Here is an 18,325-nt window from a genome sequence, read left to right on the forward strand (position 1 = left end):
GTGACATAATCCATTTGACCCAACGAGCCAAGGTGGGGGAAGAAACTGGTTTATAGGGTTTCCTGAAGGAAATTAAAAGTTGGGTGGCTGAAGACGTTCTGAGATCAATAGTCCTTTGTTCATAAACTTTTAAACAGTTACCCACACATAACTTTGGATAGTTGGCAAAAAAAGGATAAAACACAGAGGAGATATTGGTTTTAGTACATCCAAAAACATTGAAAAGAACACCTGTAGGAGTAAAATGGCAAGCAGAAACATCAAGAGCCCTGACATCTGACAGACGTGTAATAGAGACTAGAGTCAGCAACATTGTTAATTTAGCAGAAAGCATTTTCAGTGACAACAAGTCCTTAGCTTGTCAAGATAGAAACATTTGTAAAATAAGGTTAACATCCCACAAGACAGTATATTTAGGTAAAGGAGGATTGGAAAATTTTACTCCCTTTAATAGCCGGCGAATGATAGGTTGTTCGCCTACAGGTTTACCATTGATGAAGGGATGATGAAGAGAAATAGCTGACCGCTAAAGGTTGATAGTCCTATAGGATTTACTAGAGCTAGCTTGAGAAGCAAGAAAGTTAGCTATTAAGCTTAAATCTGCTGAAAAGGGATTACTAGATATTCCCAGACACCAGCTGGACCAGATTGACCAAATGGACTTGTAAGCTTTAGATGTACATGGGGCCCAGGAGTTGCTAATATAGGTTGAAGACCTGACACTTTCCAGGCTGAGAGAAGAAGGGATTTGTTGAGGATCAGATCATGTGGAAGCCCTTGGGGGTTGAGAAGAAGAGATGGGAAGGAGGGGAGAAGGACTGGGAAGTCTATTGATAATTCGAGAAGTGGAGGAAACCAAACTTGGGACTGCCAAAATGGAACTATTAGAACTACGGTGGCCTTCTGATGCCGTACTTGTGCAAGAACCCTGTTGATCATAATAAAAGGAGGAAGTGCATAGTTTGTTGAGTGTGACTAGTCTTGGAGAAAAGCATCCGTAGCTAGGGCTTGGGGATCCGGTCTCCAACTGAAGAATTGAGGGAGTTGTGAGTTGAGGCGTGACGCAAAGAGATTTGTCTGAAAGGGACCCCATTTGCGATGGATCAAATTGAAGACTGAAGAATGAAGCTTCCAATCACTGTAATCAGAGAGATGACGCAAGTACCAATCTGCAACTGAATTGAGAGAACCTGGCATATATTCTGCTTGAACTGAAATTTTTCGGGGAAGGCAGAATTCCCAGAAGCTTTTGGCTAAATCGGCAAGAGGTTCTGATCTGTTACTGCCGAGATGATTTATGTATTTGAAAGCCGAGAGTTTGTCCATACGGAGAAGAACCGAGCATTGTACTTTGTCTTTGGTAAAGCTTCAGATCGCAAAGGAGCCTGCAAGCATCTCTAAACAATTGATGTGCAATGAAGACTCCTGAGAAGACCATGTGCCTCCAGTCTCTATTTGACCACACCTTGCGCCCCAACCTGTTAGGCTTGCATCGGATTCTAATACAAGATCTGGGGCTGATGCAAAGATAGCCCTGCCATTTCAGGCTTCCAGATGGTCTAGCCACCATTGAAGCTCTGTACAGGATTCGTGATCGAGAAGGATGGAATCTGAATAAGCAAGACCTTTGCGCAAATGTAGAATTTGTAATCTATGAAGCGCTCGATAATGAAGGGGCCCCGGGAAGATCGCTTGAATCGAGGAGGAAAGAAGAAATACAATCCTTGCAAGAGACCTTAGGGAGAGAGAAGTCTGCCATAAAGAGTGGATTATCTCTGATTTGATGGATTTTATTTTTGTATCTGGGACTTGAAGAATGGCTTGAGCGGCATTCACTAGAAATCCTAGGAATGCTGTGTTTTGGGATAGAGTTAAGACAGATTTGTAGTTGTTGATTATGAAACCTAATTCTGATAGGAGCGAAATGATGTAAGAGATTTGAGAGCAAAGAGTGGACATGTTTTGATGCATAAGAAGGATGTCGTCTAGATAAATGATTAATCTGAACCCTTGAGCTCTGAGATGAGCTATCACTGGTTTCATTACCTTGGTGAAGCACCTAGGAGCTGAAGAAAGTCCGAAAGGAAGACAAGTGAATTGATAAGTTTGGTGATGCCATTGAAACTGAAGGAATTTCCTGTGAGAATGATGAATGGGAACTGTTAAATAAGTGTCTTGAATGTCTAGACGAACCATCCAATTGTTCAAAAGAAGAGAATATCTGAGATGCAAAATTGTTTCCATTTTGAAATGACGATAAACAACAAATTGATTGAACTGTTTGAGATTTATAACTGGTCTGATCTTTTTGTTTCGCCTGACCACTAGAAAAATAGAACTTAGGAAATCTGAATGATGAGGTTGAACAGGTTGAATGGCTCGTTTGAGAATAAGGGCTTGGATTTCCGAGGAAACTAGGGCTGCTATGTCTGTTGAAAATTTTAGCAGAGGAGGACGAGACATTTGAAAAGGGGTGTCGTAGAACTCTATTGAGTAACCTTTGACAGTATTGAGAACCCAGGGATCTGAAGTAATCTCTTTCCACCTGTGGAGAAAGAATTTTAGATGACCCCCTATAGAAGGATGGCCAGAAAGTTGGCTTACCTGTGGGAGTATAGGTTTTGGAATTACGCTGGTTTCTGCCCCTGAAGCCTCTGGATCGTTGAGGATAGAATTGTGGACGGAAATCCTGTTGTTGCGAATTAAAGGTGCCTCTGTAGCCTTGATATCTGGCGTACCGGCCGGTAAAGCGACCTCTTCCTCTACCGGCCCTGGCAAAAGCCTGCGCATGAAAAACATTTTTGAGTGATCGTTATTCTTAGTTCCTTAATAAAGGAATCTCCAAACAGCAGTCCATCTGCTTTGGGCCTGGATCCATAGCGGCAAGGTTAGACAGTTTAGGGTCCAATTTAAGAAGAAGTCCATTTCGCTGTTAGTGAGTCATAGCAGAGTTTGCGTTTCCAAGAAGACAGAAGGCACACTGAATCCAGAAGAAGAGTTCTTCTGGATCGATTGAATCATTACTCAGTCTGGCGGATTCCACCATGTCAAAAATATGGGTCAAAGGACCCACTATATCTAGGACTTTATTTTGACAGACTGGCCAAGCTCTGTCCACTCCTTTACACGGGTCTTTCCCAAACTTGGAGAAAAAGGTTATCATTCGGAACGAAGTTTGGCACGCACTTGTTTGTCAAGTGGGAGGCGTAACTTGGCTGTAATATTCTGCGACGTGATCTGAAGGCAGCCACTCAGTGGAGTTAGGATGATGATTTAATTTGGGATCAAACATAGGGTTCCCTTCAGCATCTAGGAGAGGCGGAGCTGAAAGTTGATCACCTGTTGCTGGTTTAGCTTTTTTGGAAGGTGGTTCATTTCAAAAATCAGAATTACTGATATCATCCAAGTCTTTATTAGACTCTATATCATCCATGTCATCATCAGTGTCCTTTATGTTGTCAATCACAATCTTGTGGGATACAAGTAAGTGCTTTGTTTTTGCCTTACTCTTAGCACCCATAGAGTTTTTCTCCTCTGAAATAGGAGGTCTGTGAGGAACGCCATCCCCCATCCTGTGTGAGGTAGCCTCACTACTCAACCGAGCAGAAGAGACATTAGAATGATTAATATTAGAAGCCTCAGTGGCTTTGCGCTTTCTGCTTTCCCCCACAGACAGGGCCAATTGAGGTTGTGAAAGACAGGATGAAACAGTATTTTCAATTTGTTTAGAAAATTTAGACATTGAGACAGAAACTGCCTTTGCCACTGAAGATTGAATAAACTTATTCAAATTCTCTGAAAAAACCTCCTCAGAATCATTATTGTCCTCACAAAATGAGGAAAAATCCATTTTAATGGTGAAACAAGAGTGTACTGGCAAAAATAGGGTTAAATTTGTACAGTGAGGGCCCAGGAAGAGGGGTGTGATAGTAAGAAAACCCCCTGCCAACCAGAAGCTTGCAACTGAGGAAAGCCGCGCCTCTAGGTGGTCTCCAGCGGAAGGAGGAGAGCTGCCACAATATCTGGAAGTCGAGCGTCTTAATGAGGAGCAGTACGCGGTGGAGGGAAAAGGCTAAAAATAGCCTAACAGAGGAACGCTTTCGACGAAACAAGATGCCTGCAGTCGAAGCGCAACAAACGTGTGGCTGACAGAACATCTGGAATAGAACACAGCGTGAAGGGCAGCAGCACGGTAAGCGCGAGGAAAACGGTCGAAACGACTGAGAGATACAAACCGGGGGGGTGGGAAATGGGTGACGCGAAGGAATGAAATAGGGCACGCACGTGAAAACGCTGAGGGTTATAAATATAACCAGCAAATATAAACACTATAAATAGTAAACATATTGTAAATGAGTTGAATGCAAAAAGATATACTTATCTTGACTGCGAGCAGCAAGAAAAGAGGGCTGCTTGCAGTCAAGCCTGGTATATCTTTAGGTGTATTGCATCCTGGTTGGTCCTTTGTATCTCTTTGTTTTCCATCAGTAGCTTGTTCTGCTCTCCATATGGGATTGGTTATTGTTCATGACTGCAGCTGCTATTGAAATTAAACCAGGAAAAGTAAGCATAATAGGAGCCTCCGGTCTTGTCATAAAAATTTTTATATGTCAATGAATCAGTTGTTCCCAGTTCATACATCCGCTCACCATATTGCAGTTTTTATTAAAGGAGAGCCCTCTTCTTCAGCTTTTTAAACTTCCAGTACCTCAGAGCAAGTCATTTAATTTCTGAGTGTGTTTTTTCGGGCCACACAGTAAATGCCATCCCAGGAGTGACTTCAAGATTAATGAATGCTCTATCCAGTGCAACATTGCCCTAGATTCTGCCTCACAATGGCAGGCGAACAGAACTTATTTATGGGTTCCTTTATTATATACCGGTAATTTGAGATTGTGTTTGTCCCATATTTATGTTATTCTCTTGCAGAGCATTGTGAATCTTTCAATGCTGTCTGAGAAGATCCTATTCATGAATGCAGAATATTTCTCTACTCTCAGCTTATTTCTGTTGCCTCTAAAGTTAGTGTATAAAAAAATATATGTCTATGTGTGTGCATGAGTATATATATTTATTTTTTCTTCCAAAAACAAAGCGCAGCACTCCAAAAGACTTTGGGGGTCATTCTGACTCTGGCGGTCATGGACCGCCAGGGCCAACGACCGCGGAAGCACTGCCAACAGGCTGGCGATGCTTCCATGGGCATTCTGCCGCGGTCAGAAACGGGAAACCGGCGGTGTTCAGCCGGTTTCCCACTGCCCCAGGGAATCCTCCACGGCGGCGCTGCAAGCAGCGCCGCCATGAGGATTCCGACCCCCTTCCCGCCAGCCTGGTTCTGGCGGTTTTCACCGCCAGAACCTGGCTGGCGGGAACGGGTGTCGTGGGGCCCCCTAACAGGGCCCCACATAGATTTTCAGTGTCTGCGTGGCAGACACTGAAAATCGCGACGGGTGCAACTGCACCCGTCGCACCCCTTCCACTCCGCCGGCTCCATTCGGAGCCGGCATCCTCGTGGAAGGGGGTTTCCCGTTGGGCGGGCGGCCTTCTGGCGGTCGCCCGCCAGCCCAGTGGGAAACTCAGAATGACCGCCGCGGTCATTTGACCGCGGTGCGGTCATTCGGCGGCTCCCGCCGGGCGTGCTGTTACCGCCGCCGGCGGGAGTCGGAATGACCCCCTTTGTCTAATTCTATAATGTGTTCCAAAACAACCCATCATCACCATATACATACATATACATATATATATATATATATATATATATATATATTACACATTTGACAATAGTACATGTAGTTATGATTATGTGAGAGTTTCCATTGGAAAAGCATTTCTTTTTTCCTAATAATTCTGGTGTCATTGGAATCTGTACGAAGCGTTAACCTAAAAAGTACATTCAAGTTTGGTTTCTCATGGCAAGTTAATTGTAGATCTGTCATGCAGGGAGCAAAAAAACCACAAGGGGGTCCCAAAAGACAAATTTACCATTTTACCTCCCATACGGTTCTTACATTTCATTCTAGACTGTGATATGGCACCAAAGATACTAGCAAATAAAAATAATATTTAACTGAAATAATCTCTGGTTGTTTTGAATTTTATAATAATATTGTCATTCATATTATTCAAGTAACAGGACATGACATTATTTCCTTCTGCATAAATGAAGACGAGACCTATTTTGTTGACAAACAAGACAGTAAGAACATGGAAACCACGCGCACCTCTACAGGTGAGTACCCTTTCAAAGCTGTCTTGGATCAGACTGTACAAGACTCTTGCTATTGCCATACCTAACCCAGTAGACCTCATTTGTAGTGGAAGGCATTCTTTGACCATGATGGGAATGCCACAACCCTCTTACTGTAGTTAAGAACAACCACAGTGCATTTCACACCTATTCAGTGAATGACCATGTATGCAGCATATCATGAACTTCATTTGGAGTCTCCAGTACTAGTATGGTACAGCCTTGTGGTCCCTGGGCTCAGAGGTCACAGAGGCAGCCACCATGTAGAGATGGTAATCGGAGACCTAAGAGACATTTTGACCTTCTGTAGTTCTCATCTTTTGTTCTTCACCTAGCCCCATAGCAGCAAATAGGACACTGTTGCATGACCAAGGGTGAAAAAAAGGGCAGGAGCTACCACCCTTTATTTGGTCAGTTACAGTTCAGCAGCCTCCAAAAACAGATGGAACTGGTGATATTTCGATTTTAATTAAACAGGTTTCACCCTATTCACCTTTGGTGCATCAATAAATATAAAGCATTACAATACAATTTGTGGCAAACACACACCTGAAATACAATGGAAAAGGGAGGATGTGGAAACATTACAAAGAATATTAGGTAGCAGAAGCAGAAGGAAAGAAGTGTTGCCTAACCATGAATCAGAAGTACTTTTGGAATTGTCCTGTGGAGAGTCAGGAAATATGTGAGAATTGTGAATTTGGGAGCAAGAGTTAAAAAGAAGCAATCACAAGCTGTCTCAAGGTTGGTTGAGATAGTCTCATTGGCATTAGCAGCCAGTTATCTAGGAGATAGAAGACAGTCACCTTTCAGAACTTGGAATCAGCCTCTTGTTGCCACTTTAGAGCAACTGCCTATATAGTGGTATTTTCTATTCTATGGATGAGAGTTGTGCACTACATTCAGTGCCTTTGCTCCATTTAGCTCGTCTCAATACTGCTTAACACTTGGTAGCTTGCAATGACCTAGCACGTGTAGATCAGAGCCAGTGTTTCGCCCACACTCCGTCTCCATTTGTCTTCTGACAAATGTGGCACCATGAGCATACACAAGTCCAGCTTCCAGATGATGTGCTGTCACTTGCTGTCGTGTTGTAAACTCCTTTTTTCACTTGCAAATGGTCAACAAATCACTGTGTTCCTCCTACTTACCCTTTCCCTGCTTTCTCATTTCCAGGTAGTGCAGGGTCTACACCCTTTGCTGCAGGCCCACAAGGACTTATTTGGATATTTCCACATTTGAATGTCTTTCCTTTTGTTGGTATATGAAATGGTTAAGTCAACAAATCCCCCTCTTGTGGAGGAATTTTGCAGTCTTTGGGGTGTCCAACTGTTCTGTGCCATTACTTGATCGATGGTCACTGAAGGCAGTATTCATCCTTGGCCAATACTGTCAAGATCATTTGCCGAAGCTCTGTCTTCTTTGATTCGTCCATTTTAGTTAGCTTCAATAGCTTCCGGTACCCAGTGCTCACTAATATAATTTGAACAGAAGTGATATTCAAGGAGGTAGGAAGTTTTCACAGATATTTTTAGCACTTTTCTACCAGTCATACCCATGTATTTTCAATATTCCTTTGGGTCTTGATTTTTTGGCCCAGCGATCTCCATTTCTCTTTAGTTTTGGACTGGGGATATTGCCCGGGGAACAAGCAGGAGGACCCACTTGACATGGGAAGAGGGCACAAAAGCATTACCTTTATGAAATTTATCATGCATAGTGTATCTTTGGGCTACCCTAAGAGGATACTTCTCCTTGTAGCCTCAGTGAAGGCTGTCCTCCCTCCCTTTGCTCCGCAGACTGAGCATTTGAGAGATCATATCTTAGAAACTGGAACCAGTGAGGTGCTGATTTTGGTTGGTGCAGCAGAGATATCCACTGCTTCTACTAACAAAAATAGTTTCATTTTCAGCACTGATCTGAAACAACAGTAAGTGAATGGAGGTTGATGTTTTTAAAGAAGAAATTGCGGGAGAAGCTAACAGGGAGACTGCACTGTAGCACAAGTGGACCACCTCTCTCCCATACTCTTAGCCCTCTACTGTTTTTGCCCACTTTGAGAGTGTTTTTGCCACCCAACCTGGTCCTGCACACTCAGGCCTGCCAGCCTTCCCACCCTTCACATGATCATCACTGCCTTGTGGGTAGCTTGTTGCTTTGCTATTTGTAATTTACCCAATAAAATCTCCCCTCTCTCTCCACACTATCCGTTTCACCAACTCCTCTCTGGATGGAAGCTTTTCTTTGTTGTGACAAGACATAGCTTGAAAAGTAGAGAGAGAGTGTGCTACAAGTTGGGAGTCTGAGCAGTCCTGGATTTATCTCTGCTTCTGCACAGGACACAGTAGGTGTTAGCTGTGCTATGGCCCCCTTCAAAGATTTAATCCATCATCCTTTCCCATATTTAAATGGTCCCGGCAGCACTGGTGCCTGGAGTTTTGCATGGATCCAGATGTGGTGCAAATAAGTGGAGTAGGCTATACCAGTATTTTGAGTCCCTGCCTGCGGTTGCTTAGACTGTATTAGGCTGGGACATACCTGTAAAAGGGGAGGCTGATATTGGCATTTATGCCTAAACATGCTTAGGGATGGTATTTCAGGCCTGATCCGCAAAGAAGGGAAGCTTTTATTGGGCACATTAGGCTATACAACGAAGAGGGAGGCTGCTTTACAGTATAAATGTGCTTGTATGAAGGCTGCACATAGTGTTTGTTTTGAGCTCTACATGAAATGGTCGCACTGGGAATTTGAAGCTAAACTTGTGCAGAGGCGGCACTAGCCATTTGAAGTTAAACAAGCGCTTTGGGAAGTTTCCTGGACATTTTTGGCTAGCTGTGCATCTGCGATTACTAACTTAACTTGTGAAGGTACACATGAGCATGTGCCGCACCTGCATTTGTTTGTTGTGCCTGCACATTTATGGTAGTGATGTATATTTGGGCTAGCTTGTGGGTGTTTCAAGATCATTCCTGGATATGTGTTCGTACTCTTGGGCAGATGGTGGTACTATCTTGTATATTATGGCTGTGACTGCATAGGTGATTGATATGCCATGGACTTATCAAGATGGGAGGATGAGTTTGTGTGCGTTAAATGATTGTGACCGAGATATACTGTGGCTGAAAGGAAAATGTTGAATCCTGGCAAGACAGACTAATTGTTGGGGAAGAAAAGTTCTCTGCATGGTAATGGACGTGTACTCCAGCTCTGTGTGCTCAATTGTATTGTTATATGGATCCCTAATGCTAATTTTTGTTGTCATGGACAAACACTGATCATGTGTGTGCACCACGACATAGAACCTATCTCATGTATTGTGGTCTTGTTGGACCGTGAGGGATGCCCAAAGTACTACTCATTGTGGATGAAGGCTGCTGCCTTAACCAGGAGTTAGGCAGCACAAGCAAGGCGGTGGCAGCATACCATGTAATGATCAGTATGAGTTACCAGGTCCTTATTAATCTGTATCACTGGAGTGAGACCTGCAGGCTCACTCACCTTTTTAAATTTCCACTGCTGTGGGCTTAACTCACCCTTGGCCTGAATCACCTAAATATAAAGTAGTACGCTGTCAAAGAGAAGTGATTGGACTGGTTGTATGTGTGCCTATGAATGGTACAGTACAGGCATAGAGTAGTGCTGTGAAGTGTGTGCATAGTGAATGTATGTAGCTGGTGCATGTATAACTGTGAGGAGTACCTTACATCAAGGGTGTAGTGTTGTGCATGGGCAATGTGTTTGCCTGTAAGAGGCATGGCGAGTGTGTGTGCCTCTATGGGGCACAATACCGAAACGTTACAGTACTGAGCAGCGTATGCAGAGTGAATGTGTTTGCTGAATGTTTATGTGCCTGTGGTGGCACAGTACACAGAGCTAACAGTGCTGGACAGTATGTTTGCTTTGTACATACACTGAGTGTAAGTGAGTGCATGGATAGCAATCATGACCACAGTAATACTGCCATGACTGGCCCATCTAGAAATTGTCATTGATTAACCACAGATAATCTTATCTTTTCCACAGTACCTGTAACTCCGAAGTGCAAAATTATTATCTGTGATTCTTAATTTCCAAAATATAAATGTACCAGGCCTTATGAATTAATTTCTGGCAATTAATCCTATTCCTGATTGTTCTTCAATTGAGTAGCACGGTGGTAGTGTATCTTGTGTTCTGCTAAATTCACTATCACAGGTTTGTCAGTTTACCTGGAGCACCCTTAGCATTATTTCTTATTCCTGATACTATATTGCTTTCAAATAGTGAAAGTTTGTGCCTCAGCCTGGTGTGGATATAAGCTATGAATGTATACATTTAATTAAATGTTTTTAAACATATTTATTAGTTTCATAGACAAACGGGCAGCTTCACCAGAAGGTGGTTCGTCATCAACAATATAACTTGAAGTAGGTGACCCTCCAATTTTCAAGTACTCAGCAGTACCATTGCAATGTCTTAGGTAATGACCGCCTACTCCAGAAGTCTTGGTTGCGCAACCCAGGTGGGAACCTTCGCCTACATGAATTCCTGGTAGAAGCTCCCTGGAGCACTTCCTAAAGTTCATAATATTATTGCCAGCCGGGGCGTAGCTCAGTCAGTATGATTGGGGAGGTGTGAGCTTCAGATTTCCCAACAGTCACGCTGGCACATCTTGTTAAAAAACATTAAATGAGAAGCAGCACATGAGAGGGGTTGAAGGGGCACTGGAAAGAAAGAGGAGTGCTGAATTTTAGGGTTCTGAAAACGCAGTGTTTTTCAAATTAATCAACATTTTAAGACCTTCAAAAAAATAGACAAGAGCACGTGTCTGTTTTTTGTGTGTGTTTGCATGTAAAATTCCAGGTTGAAATCCGACAGTTACCTCGCCATACCAAACTGAAAGCACTCAGACCCAACTGTTTACACTGAATACATTTTTAAGGGGGGGTGTAGCACCCCAAACACCCCCACTACAGGTTCGCCCCTGATTGTTAGGGTCCCTAAATCTTTACATAAAGGCTTTTTAACATAATGAGCAACATTCGCTAAGTATGTTGCACTACATTCCAGTCCTGTCAGATATCCAAAATATCCGATATGGAACGAAAGCTTGATTATCTTGCATTAAGGGCCAGCACACTGGATCTCTCTCTTGATGGGCGCTGTTCATGCTTTAGCGATGGTATGCCGAGCCTGCTGATTAACTTGTCAACATGTTTAAGCACTACCAGTGGCTCTCCCAAAGGAGCTGCAATAAGGGTTATTTGAAATCTGAGATGGTGCTCCTCTCTTTTAGATCCATCGCAAAGAATAAGAATTCCTCTTGTCAATCAGTGAGAGTCTCATTCAAACATTAAGACTTGGCGAGTATGTTTACTATCGATGTATTCTTTTAAGACTTTGAAAGGACATCACAGTGCTTCACAGGACACTTGTCCTCCATGTCTCAGAAAAACAGGAATGTTTAAAGCCTTGGTACATTCAGAGACCTGGTATCGTGGTACCTTATACATGTTTAACACATTGCTTTATGTGACGTCTGTTTTCTGTTTCATAGGAAAGTAGGACTGCCTGAGGAAAGAAGGTGAGAAGGTTCCCTGCCTACAAGCGCTGGCATATTGGGAGCCCTAGTACAGTCAAAGTCCTGACTTAATTGTAGTTGTTGCTGATCGGGTCCTATTCACAGTATGAGCATATAATCAGAGTCCTTTCCTGTTGAGGCGCTTCCCATAATCAGCCCCGGGTATGAGACAGTCTGTACCCTGGTATCCCAGTCCATTTTACTTGCTGAGGGCTCACGTTCTGCTGCGCTCCTCTCCAGTGTGTTGTAATGGATATGTGCCCACACATTTGGCAGCTAGTGGTTACAGCAGGCCAGAAGCAGAACCTAAAATGTGCTCTAATGGATACCAGGTGATTGACAGCTTTAGTGCCAAAATAAGGGATCTCCAGTTTACCATTGTGTTTGGCATTCCTTTTTTGTCCTCTTTTTGCCTTGCTATTTACCTGTATGGTTCCACAACTTCACTGCTCTTTTTTGAGTCTCAGATCCTATGTTGACTCGTGCCTTTAAGTTCTCACTGCTTCATGCTGATATGAGATCTCAAGTTTTTAAACTGACATTTTACGAGGCGTGCTCGCTGGGTTGTTGTAGAGCTTAGACTAAATTCACTTCTTAACTTGACACGTGGTTCCCGTCTTCAACAAATGCTTGTAAACTAAGGCCAGAGCATCTGATAGGTTCTCATGCTAAGTTATGCACATCTGAGATCTTCTTTATCGCTCCTCGCATCAGTTAGCACAACTGATGACTTCAGAGATGGAACCGCACCAGTCAATTTACCAAGTTCCTACACAATCTCTCCCTTTTCGGTTTTCCATCTGGCTGGTTTGTTTCTCTCCATTTTGGGTATTTATTCACCTTTAGCCATGCAGCGTAGGCAGCTCACACTACATGCCCCCTATCAACCATAAAAACAAATCTGAGAACTAGTCTCTGTTATATAATAAGTTGAATGTGATCTTGCTTAGTGCTTCTGCTCTTGTTACAACTGGCAGGGCTGTCAGATTTTCCAGTTTGGCTCAGATGTTCATAGCTAGCTCCACTTATGTACTTATCAGCTGTACCTGAGCCTCAACATGCAAAGCTCCAATCTTTCTCCCCTGTTCCTGGAGCATCATTGCAAGTCCAGTATGAATTGCGAAACGTTCTACTAGCTCCTCAATAAATATATGTAGATACAGTAAATCTCTTGATATTGAAAGGACAAAACTCTTCTGTTCAATTTATCAGGCAAATAGGTACAAAGATTATTTGAACATTTACCCAAATGTTCTTCTTTGCCTATTACTTATGCTGGTAATTAAGAGTCGGATGGGCTTTGGATTGCCTCAAGTCACATTTGTCTGATGAACTGCATATTATCATGGAAAGACAGATGTTATACCAGATACCCAAGAACATTATTCATCATGAATCCCTTAGAATTTTAGCTTCCAAATGCAAATTTGTTGGTTCCATGGATCAACATATTACCATGCTGTGGTACACTGCTGCAGTAAAAAAAAAGTCCACAACAGCAGGAATGTGTCTCTGAAGGTGGCTAGTGATGTTGTTAGATGTGTTGAGAGGTCCATTCCTTCTGAGAAGGAAACTGGCTGATGATAAAATCTCTTGTAGATAGTTGTTATGTGTAAGGTGAACCTTTTCTCTAAAGAAATGAAGACAAGAAAAATAAAGAGGATTATTAAATAGTTCCTCTGGAACTATTGAGGCTCCTGTTATCACTCCGAACCGTAAAAATTGCCCAGCATCTGGGATGTAGTCTTTTAATGCAAGATGATTCACCATTTTGCAAATGTTTGTAATAATAGAATGCATTCTGTAAAACAGGTTGAAAATGATACCACAGATGTCAGAGCGAACATAGTTTTAGTATGTCTGATCATAAATTATGAGTGTAGTCTGAACAGAAGGTGTACGCTATTAAGAAATAACATAATGTTCCACCTGAGAGTGACATTGATATTGATAATAAAATTGCCCAATTCCTGGTGGAATTATTTATGACACCGTCTTTGAAGACAGTTGGAGTGATAATCAGTTTCAATAAAATAGAGGTGCCCGATGTTAGGACATTTTCATATGGTGGAAACACCATTAATATAGTGGGAGTTTTCATATCCAGTATAGATATTAAGGATAGAACAAACTAAGGTAAAGTGTATGTCAGGAAAAGAGGTCAGCATCTCCTTGGTTGCTGACACCAAGGTAAATTAGGCATGACAGTAAAACCTGCTTCTTTTGTTCCCATTTCATGGGTAATGGTATGCAACAGTGATGTTCAACAATCACCAGAAAAGGGAAAGTTTCTGTTATTCTTAATTTGTTAAAGGGTTTTTCACATTAACCTAGTCATCTAGGAATTTGCCAAAAAACAATTACTTCACAGTTATGGGATGTGCAGTTGCAGTCCCATGTTCATTTTACATGTAACATCACTTCAATGTGTATTTTCAAAAAGGTTACATCAGTTTTTCCCTAGTGTTTCATTTGTTTAACATGTGTATGTGGGTATTTGTGGATAATGACAATTCGTAATTTTCTAGAGTACTTTCAAAGGCAGGTTTTGTTACCTTTAAGAAAGCATGCATTTAGGCCAGCCTTCCAATATGGTTTGGTGTCTGATTCATTGAAGTACAAAGCTAAGCAAATACTGTCAACTTTAGGGAAGTTCAGTCCCTCTTTTGCTCACGTTTATTTAGATACTTCTTATGGGTGTAGTATAATAATTCATAACATTTTCAGAGAGGGAATGTCCCTAGAAGTTAAAGGCTTCTCCAAGTGCCAGTCATGCATCTGGGGAAAAGGGGGCGTGTCAGTGGCAGAAGCCTTTGTTCTCATCAACCAGTTGTAAAACGAGGAATAAATGGTTACTTTAACTACACTAGTAGATGTTTGAAAGGCTGTATGTGCATTAAATCAACTCCTTAGAGTTTGGATTAAATATGCACTGTACCGAAAGGAAGTGGCTACACCAGTTAAGATTTGTCATTTGGGCGCAACAATAACTACCAAATACAAATGCCAGAACAAACTACAAAGGGTCAAGTGGTGTGCTTTTCCTACATATACTGTCTACGGGGTATCTGGATGTCAAAGACTTAGATTCCATTGGAGCCATTGAAGAGTCCCACAGGATCTACAATGCTATTCCGCTTAAGATCTATCACTAGAGGGAAATGGTTTAAGCTCTACTTGTGGAAATTGATCAGGTCGGTAAGGACTGTGACCCAGAACCAAAAAGAATGGCTTAGCCGAGGCAGTAAATGTCAACTCGAGGCTGAAACCTGAGTAAGAACCAGAATATGTCACAACACAAGACTGCTCTGCCCGACTATTCCCACCGACCCTTTCTGCATTCTTGCCGTCGGCACAGGATACAGGCTACTTGTTTATAGAAAGCTCTTCAGGAGTATATTATGTTAGGCAATAGGATGGTGTAACTAAGAGTGATTGAGTACTTTTCTAGTTCCCAAACCAGCAAGATTGTGCTAGTGCTGAACTAAGGGTCTGTGGACCTGCAATTATTAACTGTCAGATCCTCAGTACTATTACCAAGACTGATGCTCACCTCATTCTTCAAGTTGAAATGCTTGTGAATAATCTGGCCACATAAAGGTTCCTTGGTGCTTTTGATTTCACCAGTGGCTTCTGGCAAATCCGTTTCACACTTGGAGCCAATTAAGAGATATTGTTTTTGATACTAAAGGGCCTGTGGCAAATCATAATCAATGTGTTTGCCCTAACAAAGCCATTGCCATAAGCAATGTACTGGCTGATCTAGAGGTGTTCTATATCACTTCCATAGATGACATAAGACAGTTCCGTAACATTTGGTTGGGGCGCTTGGGAGTCACTTCACCACTTGTGATGGGACAACCACGTCTGAGACTGGCACTAGAAAAACTAACTGAGAGAGGTGTTCTCTGCAGGGACAAGGAAATTCTTTGAAAGGAGAAGGACAAGACAGAAGTGAAAGACTGAGATCTGAAGACTGGACAGGAACTGGGTAATGTCCGCAAAAGACACAACTAGAAAGACACCACCTATACAGTACAACAAATAAGAGGACGACAATAGGAAAATACTAAACAGAAGAGCAGTAGACAGTCTACTATAATGGATAGCTTGTATGCTATTTGGAAGATGATCTGTCTGTAACAGAAAAAGATCACAGTAAGACTAGAAGCAGTTATTCTCACAAAGTGTTGAGCGGCTCCCATCAGTTCTTATTAAAGAAGAGCACTAATGGGAATCTTTGTGCATAAAGCAACAAGCCTCCATTCTCATTCTAAGCCTCTGGTAACATCAACTAAGATTCGAATTTGAAATACAAGACAGGACACTGGAGCAGACCAAGAGGAAAATAATTCAGAAACCGGGCTCAATAAAAGGCTGGACTGGATTCACACAAATATGAAATGAGGAAAGCATGACAGAATACAGAAAAGTGGCCAGACCTATTAACTGGGAAAGCAAGAAGGACACTCAGAGTCTAGGAAAGGTGAATAAGCAACTGGAGCAAAGACAGCTAGTATTCAGGTGGAACAGGAAATTGCAACATAAGAGACAGAGGTGGTCATTACAACCCTGGCGGACGGTGTTAAAGCGGCGGTAAAACCGCCAACAGGCCGGCGGTAAAAAATTTCCAATTACGACCGCGGCAGCAACCGCCAACAAAGACAGCCACTTTAACACTCTGACCGCCACAGCGGTACAAACAAACAGCGCGGCGGTCACCGCCAACAGACAGGCGGGAGACAATGTACCGCCCACACTATAATGACAGGCCAATCCGCCACCTTTTCTGGGATGGATTCACCGCAGATAAAAAGATGGCGGAAACTGGAATTTCGAAGGGAAAACGCTCACCTCTACACACTCAACGAGAACACCATGGAACCGCAACTCCAAATTCTACCTGCGATAGTCTTCCTGCTCCTCTACCAGGAGCACGAACGCCGGCGGCGAAGACCACGGTGAGTACTGCACCTACGACACAGGGGTGGGGGGAGGCAAAAAAACAGGGACACACACACGCAACACCCCCACCCTCACCCACTACAACACACACACTAATACATATCAATACATCACAGTTACACCCCCTAAGCCCCCCGGAAGAATACAAAGACAATAGAAAATGAGTGTAACCATTGGAATATATTAAAAACAAGTAGGCAGAAATATATATATATACACCATGTACAAAATAAATACCAAGCATAGTAGTCCAGGTAGTGCACAAAGAAAGTCCGTAGAACACTGGGACCACACGGTATGGGCGAGGCCCACACAAGATCCCCGACCATGACGGAGAGAACACTGCAGGGGCATCAGACAGCAACTAAACAGGCACCTCAGGGGGAGGGAAAGGAGGGGACCTCAGCCGCTTGAGTGCACAACACCAAATCCACGAGGGGGCCATATGCCCACTGTTCAATCCTGGGGAGTGCAAAGCCACAGTCTCACAAGTCTATACAGTGAGTGGTCTGCCCACTGTTCAAACCTGGGGAGTGCAAAGCCACAGTCCCACAAGTCTATACAGTGGGTGGTCTGCCCACTGTTCAATCCTGGGGAGTGCAAAGCCACAGTCTCACAAGTCTATACTGTGGGTGTTCTGCCCACTGTTCAATCCTGGGGAGTGCAAAGCCACAGTCTGACAAGTGGATGACAGTCTCCACTGGTTCTGGAGGGGGCATGGTGCCCAGAGTGCATCATTCATCCCGTGACGGACCCAGTTGCGTCAGTGCCCCTGCCGCTCATGGGCTAGCGGTGCTTGAGATGGCGGTGCCCTGTTCAGCGGTGCTTGAGATGGCGGTGCCCTGTTCAGCGGTGCTTGAGATGGTGGTGCCCTGTTCAGCGGTGCTTCAGATGGCGGTCTACATTGCAGGGTCTCAGCTGCTGGCGGTCCTTCATGGCCCAACGGGCCTTTTGCTGGCGGTCCTTCATGGCCCAGCTGGGCTGGTGCTGGCTGTGCCCTCCTGGGCAGCTGGGCTGGTGCTGGCAGTGGCCTCCTGGGCAGCTGGGCTGGTGCTGGCGGTGGCCTCCTGGGCAGCTGGGCTGGGGCTGGCGGTGGCCTCCTGGGCAGCGGGGATGATGGCGGTCTTCTCCGCTGTGCTGCTCTTCCCAAACTTGCCGGGTTTCTTGTGGCCCTTCCCCACCTTGGAAGGTGTCACAGCTGACTCCACACTCCCAACGGGACCCCTGGAGCGGCTTTGGTGGCTGGAGTCTTCCCCCTCTCCCGCCGGGCACTGGCCAACTTCTGATGCTTCACAGGTGGGGGACTGTCTGTGCTGTGGCTCTGTGCCACACTGGCTGCCCTGGTGGCCGGTGCACTCCACATTCCGGTGACTACTGGCACCACTGGTCCCGGAGGTGTTGTGGCAGAGGTGCTAGTTCGGGACCTAGGAGATGGACGGGGTAGGGGAGGTGTGGGAAAGAGGTCAAGGGTGGACAGGAAAAGTTTTTTTGACACACTGGGATGGGTAGCTGGAGGGGGTTTGGGAGTGGAGGAAGAGGTGGTGGCTGTAAAA

The 18,325-nt window shown here is 43.8% G+C and overlaps 1 protein-coding gene across 6 annotated transcripts in view; it reads left to right on the forward strand.

Moving 5' to 3' along the window:
* The window catches only part of LOC138300153 (zinc finger protein 282-like), a 90,984-nt gene that overhangs the window by 53,902 nt on the left and 18,757 nt on the right, over positions 1-18,325 (forward strand). For 4 of the 6 annotated variants that reach the window (XM_069239109.1, XM_069239104.1, XM_069239103.1 and 1 more), the window contains one exon: positions 6,128-6,229. The exons of 1 other annotated variant lie outside the window; for it this stretch is intronic. In XM_069239109.1, the coding sequence (XP_069095210.1) occupies positions 6,128-6,229 (102 nt within the window). The remainder of the gene's footprint in view (positions 1-6,127; positions 6,230-18,325) is intronic. One more of the 6 variants, XM_069239105.1, reaches the window with a different exon arrangement.

Source organism: Pleurodeles waltl, chromosome 6 (genome assembly GCF_031143425.1).
Source record: "Pleurodeles waltl isolate 20211129_DDA chromosome 6, aPleWal1.hap1.20221129, whole genome shotgun sequence".
Classification (NCBI taxonomy): domain Eukaryota; kingdom Metazoa; phylum Chordata; class Amphibia; order Caudata; family Salamandridae; genus Pleurodeles; species Pleurodeles waltl.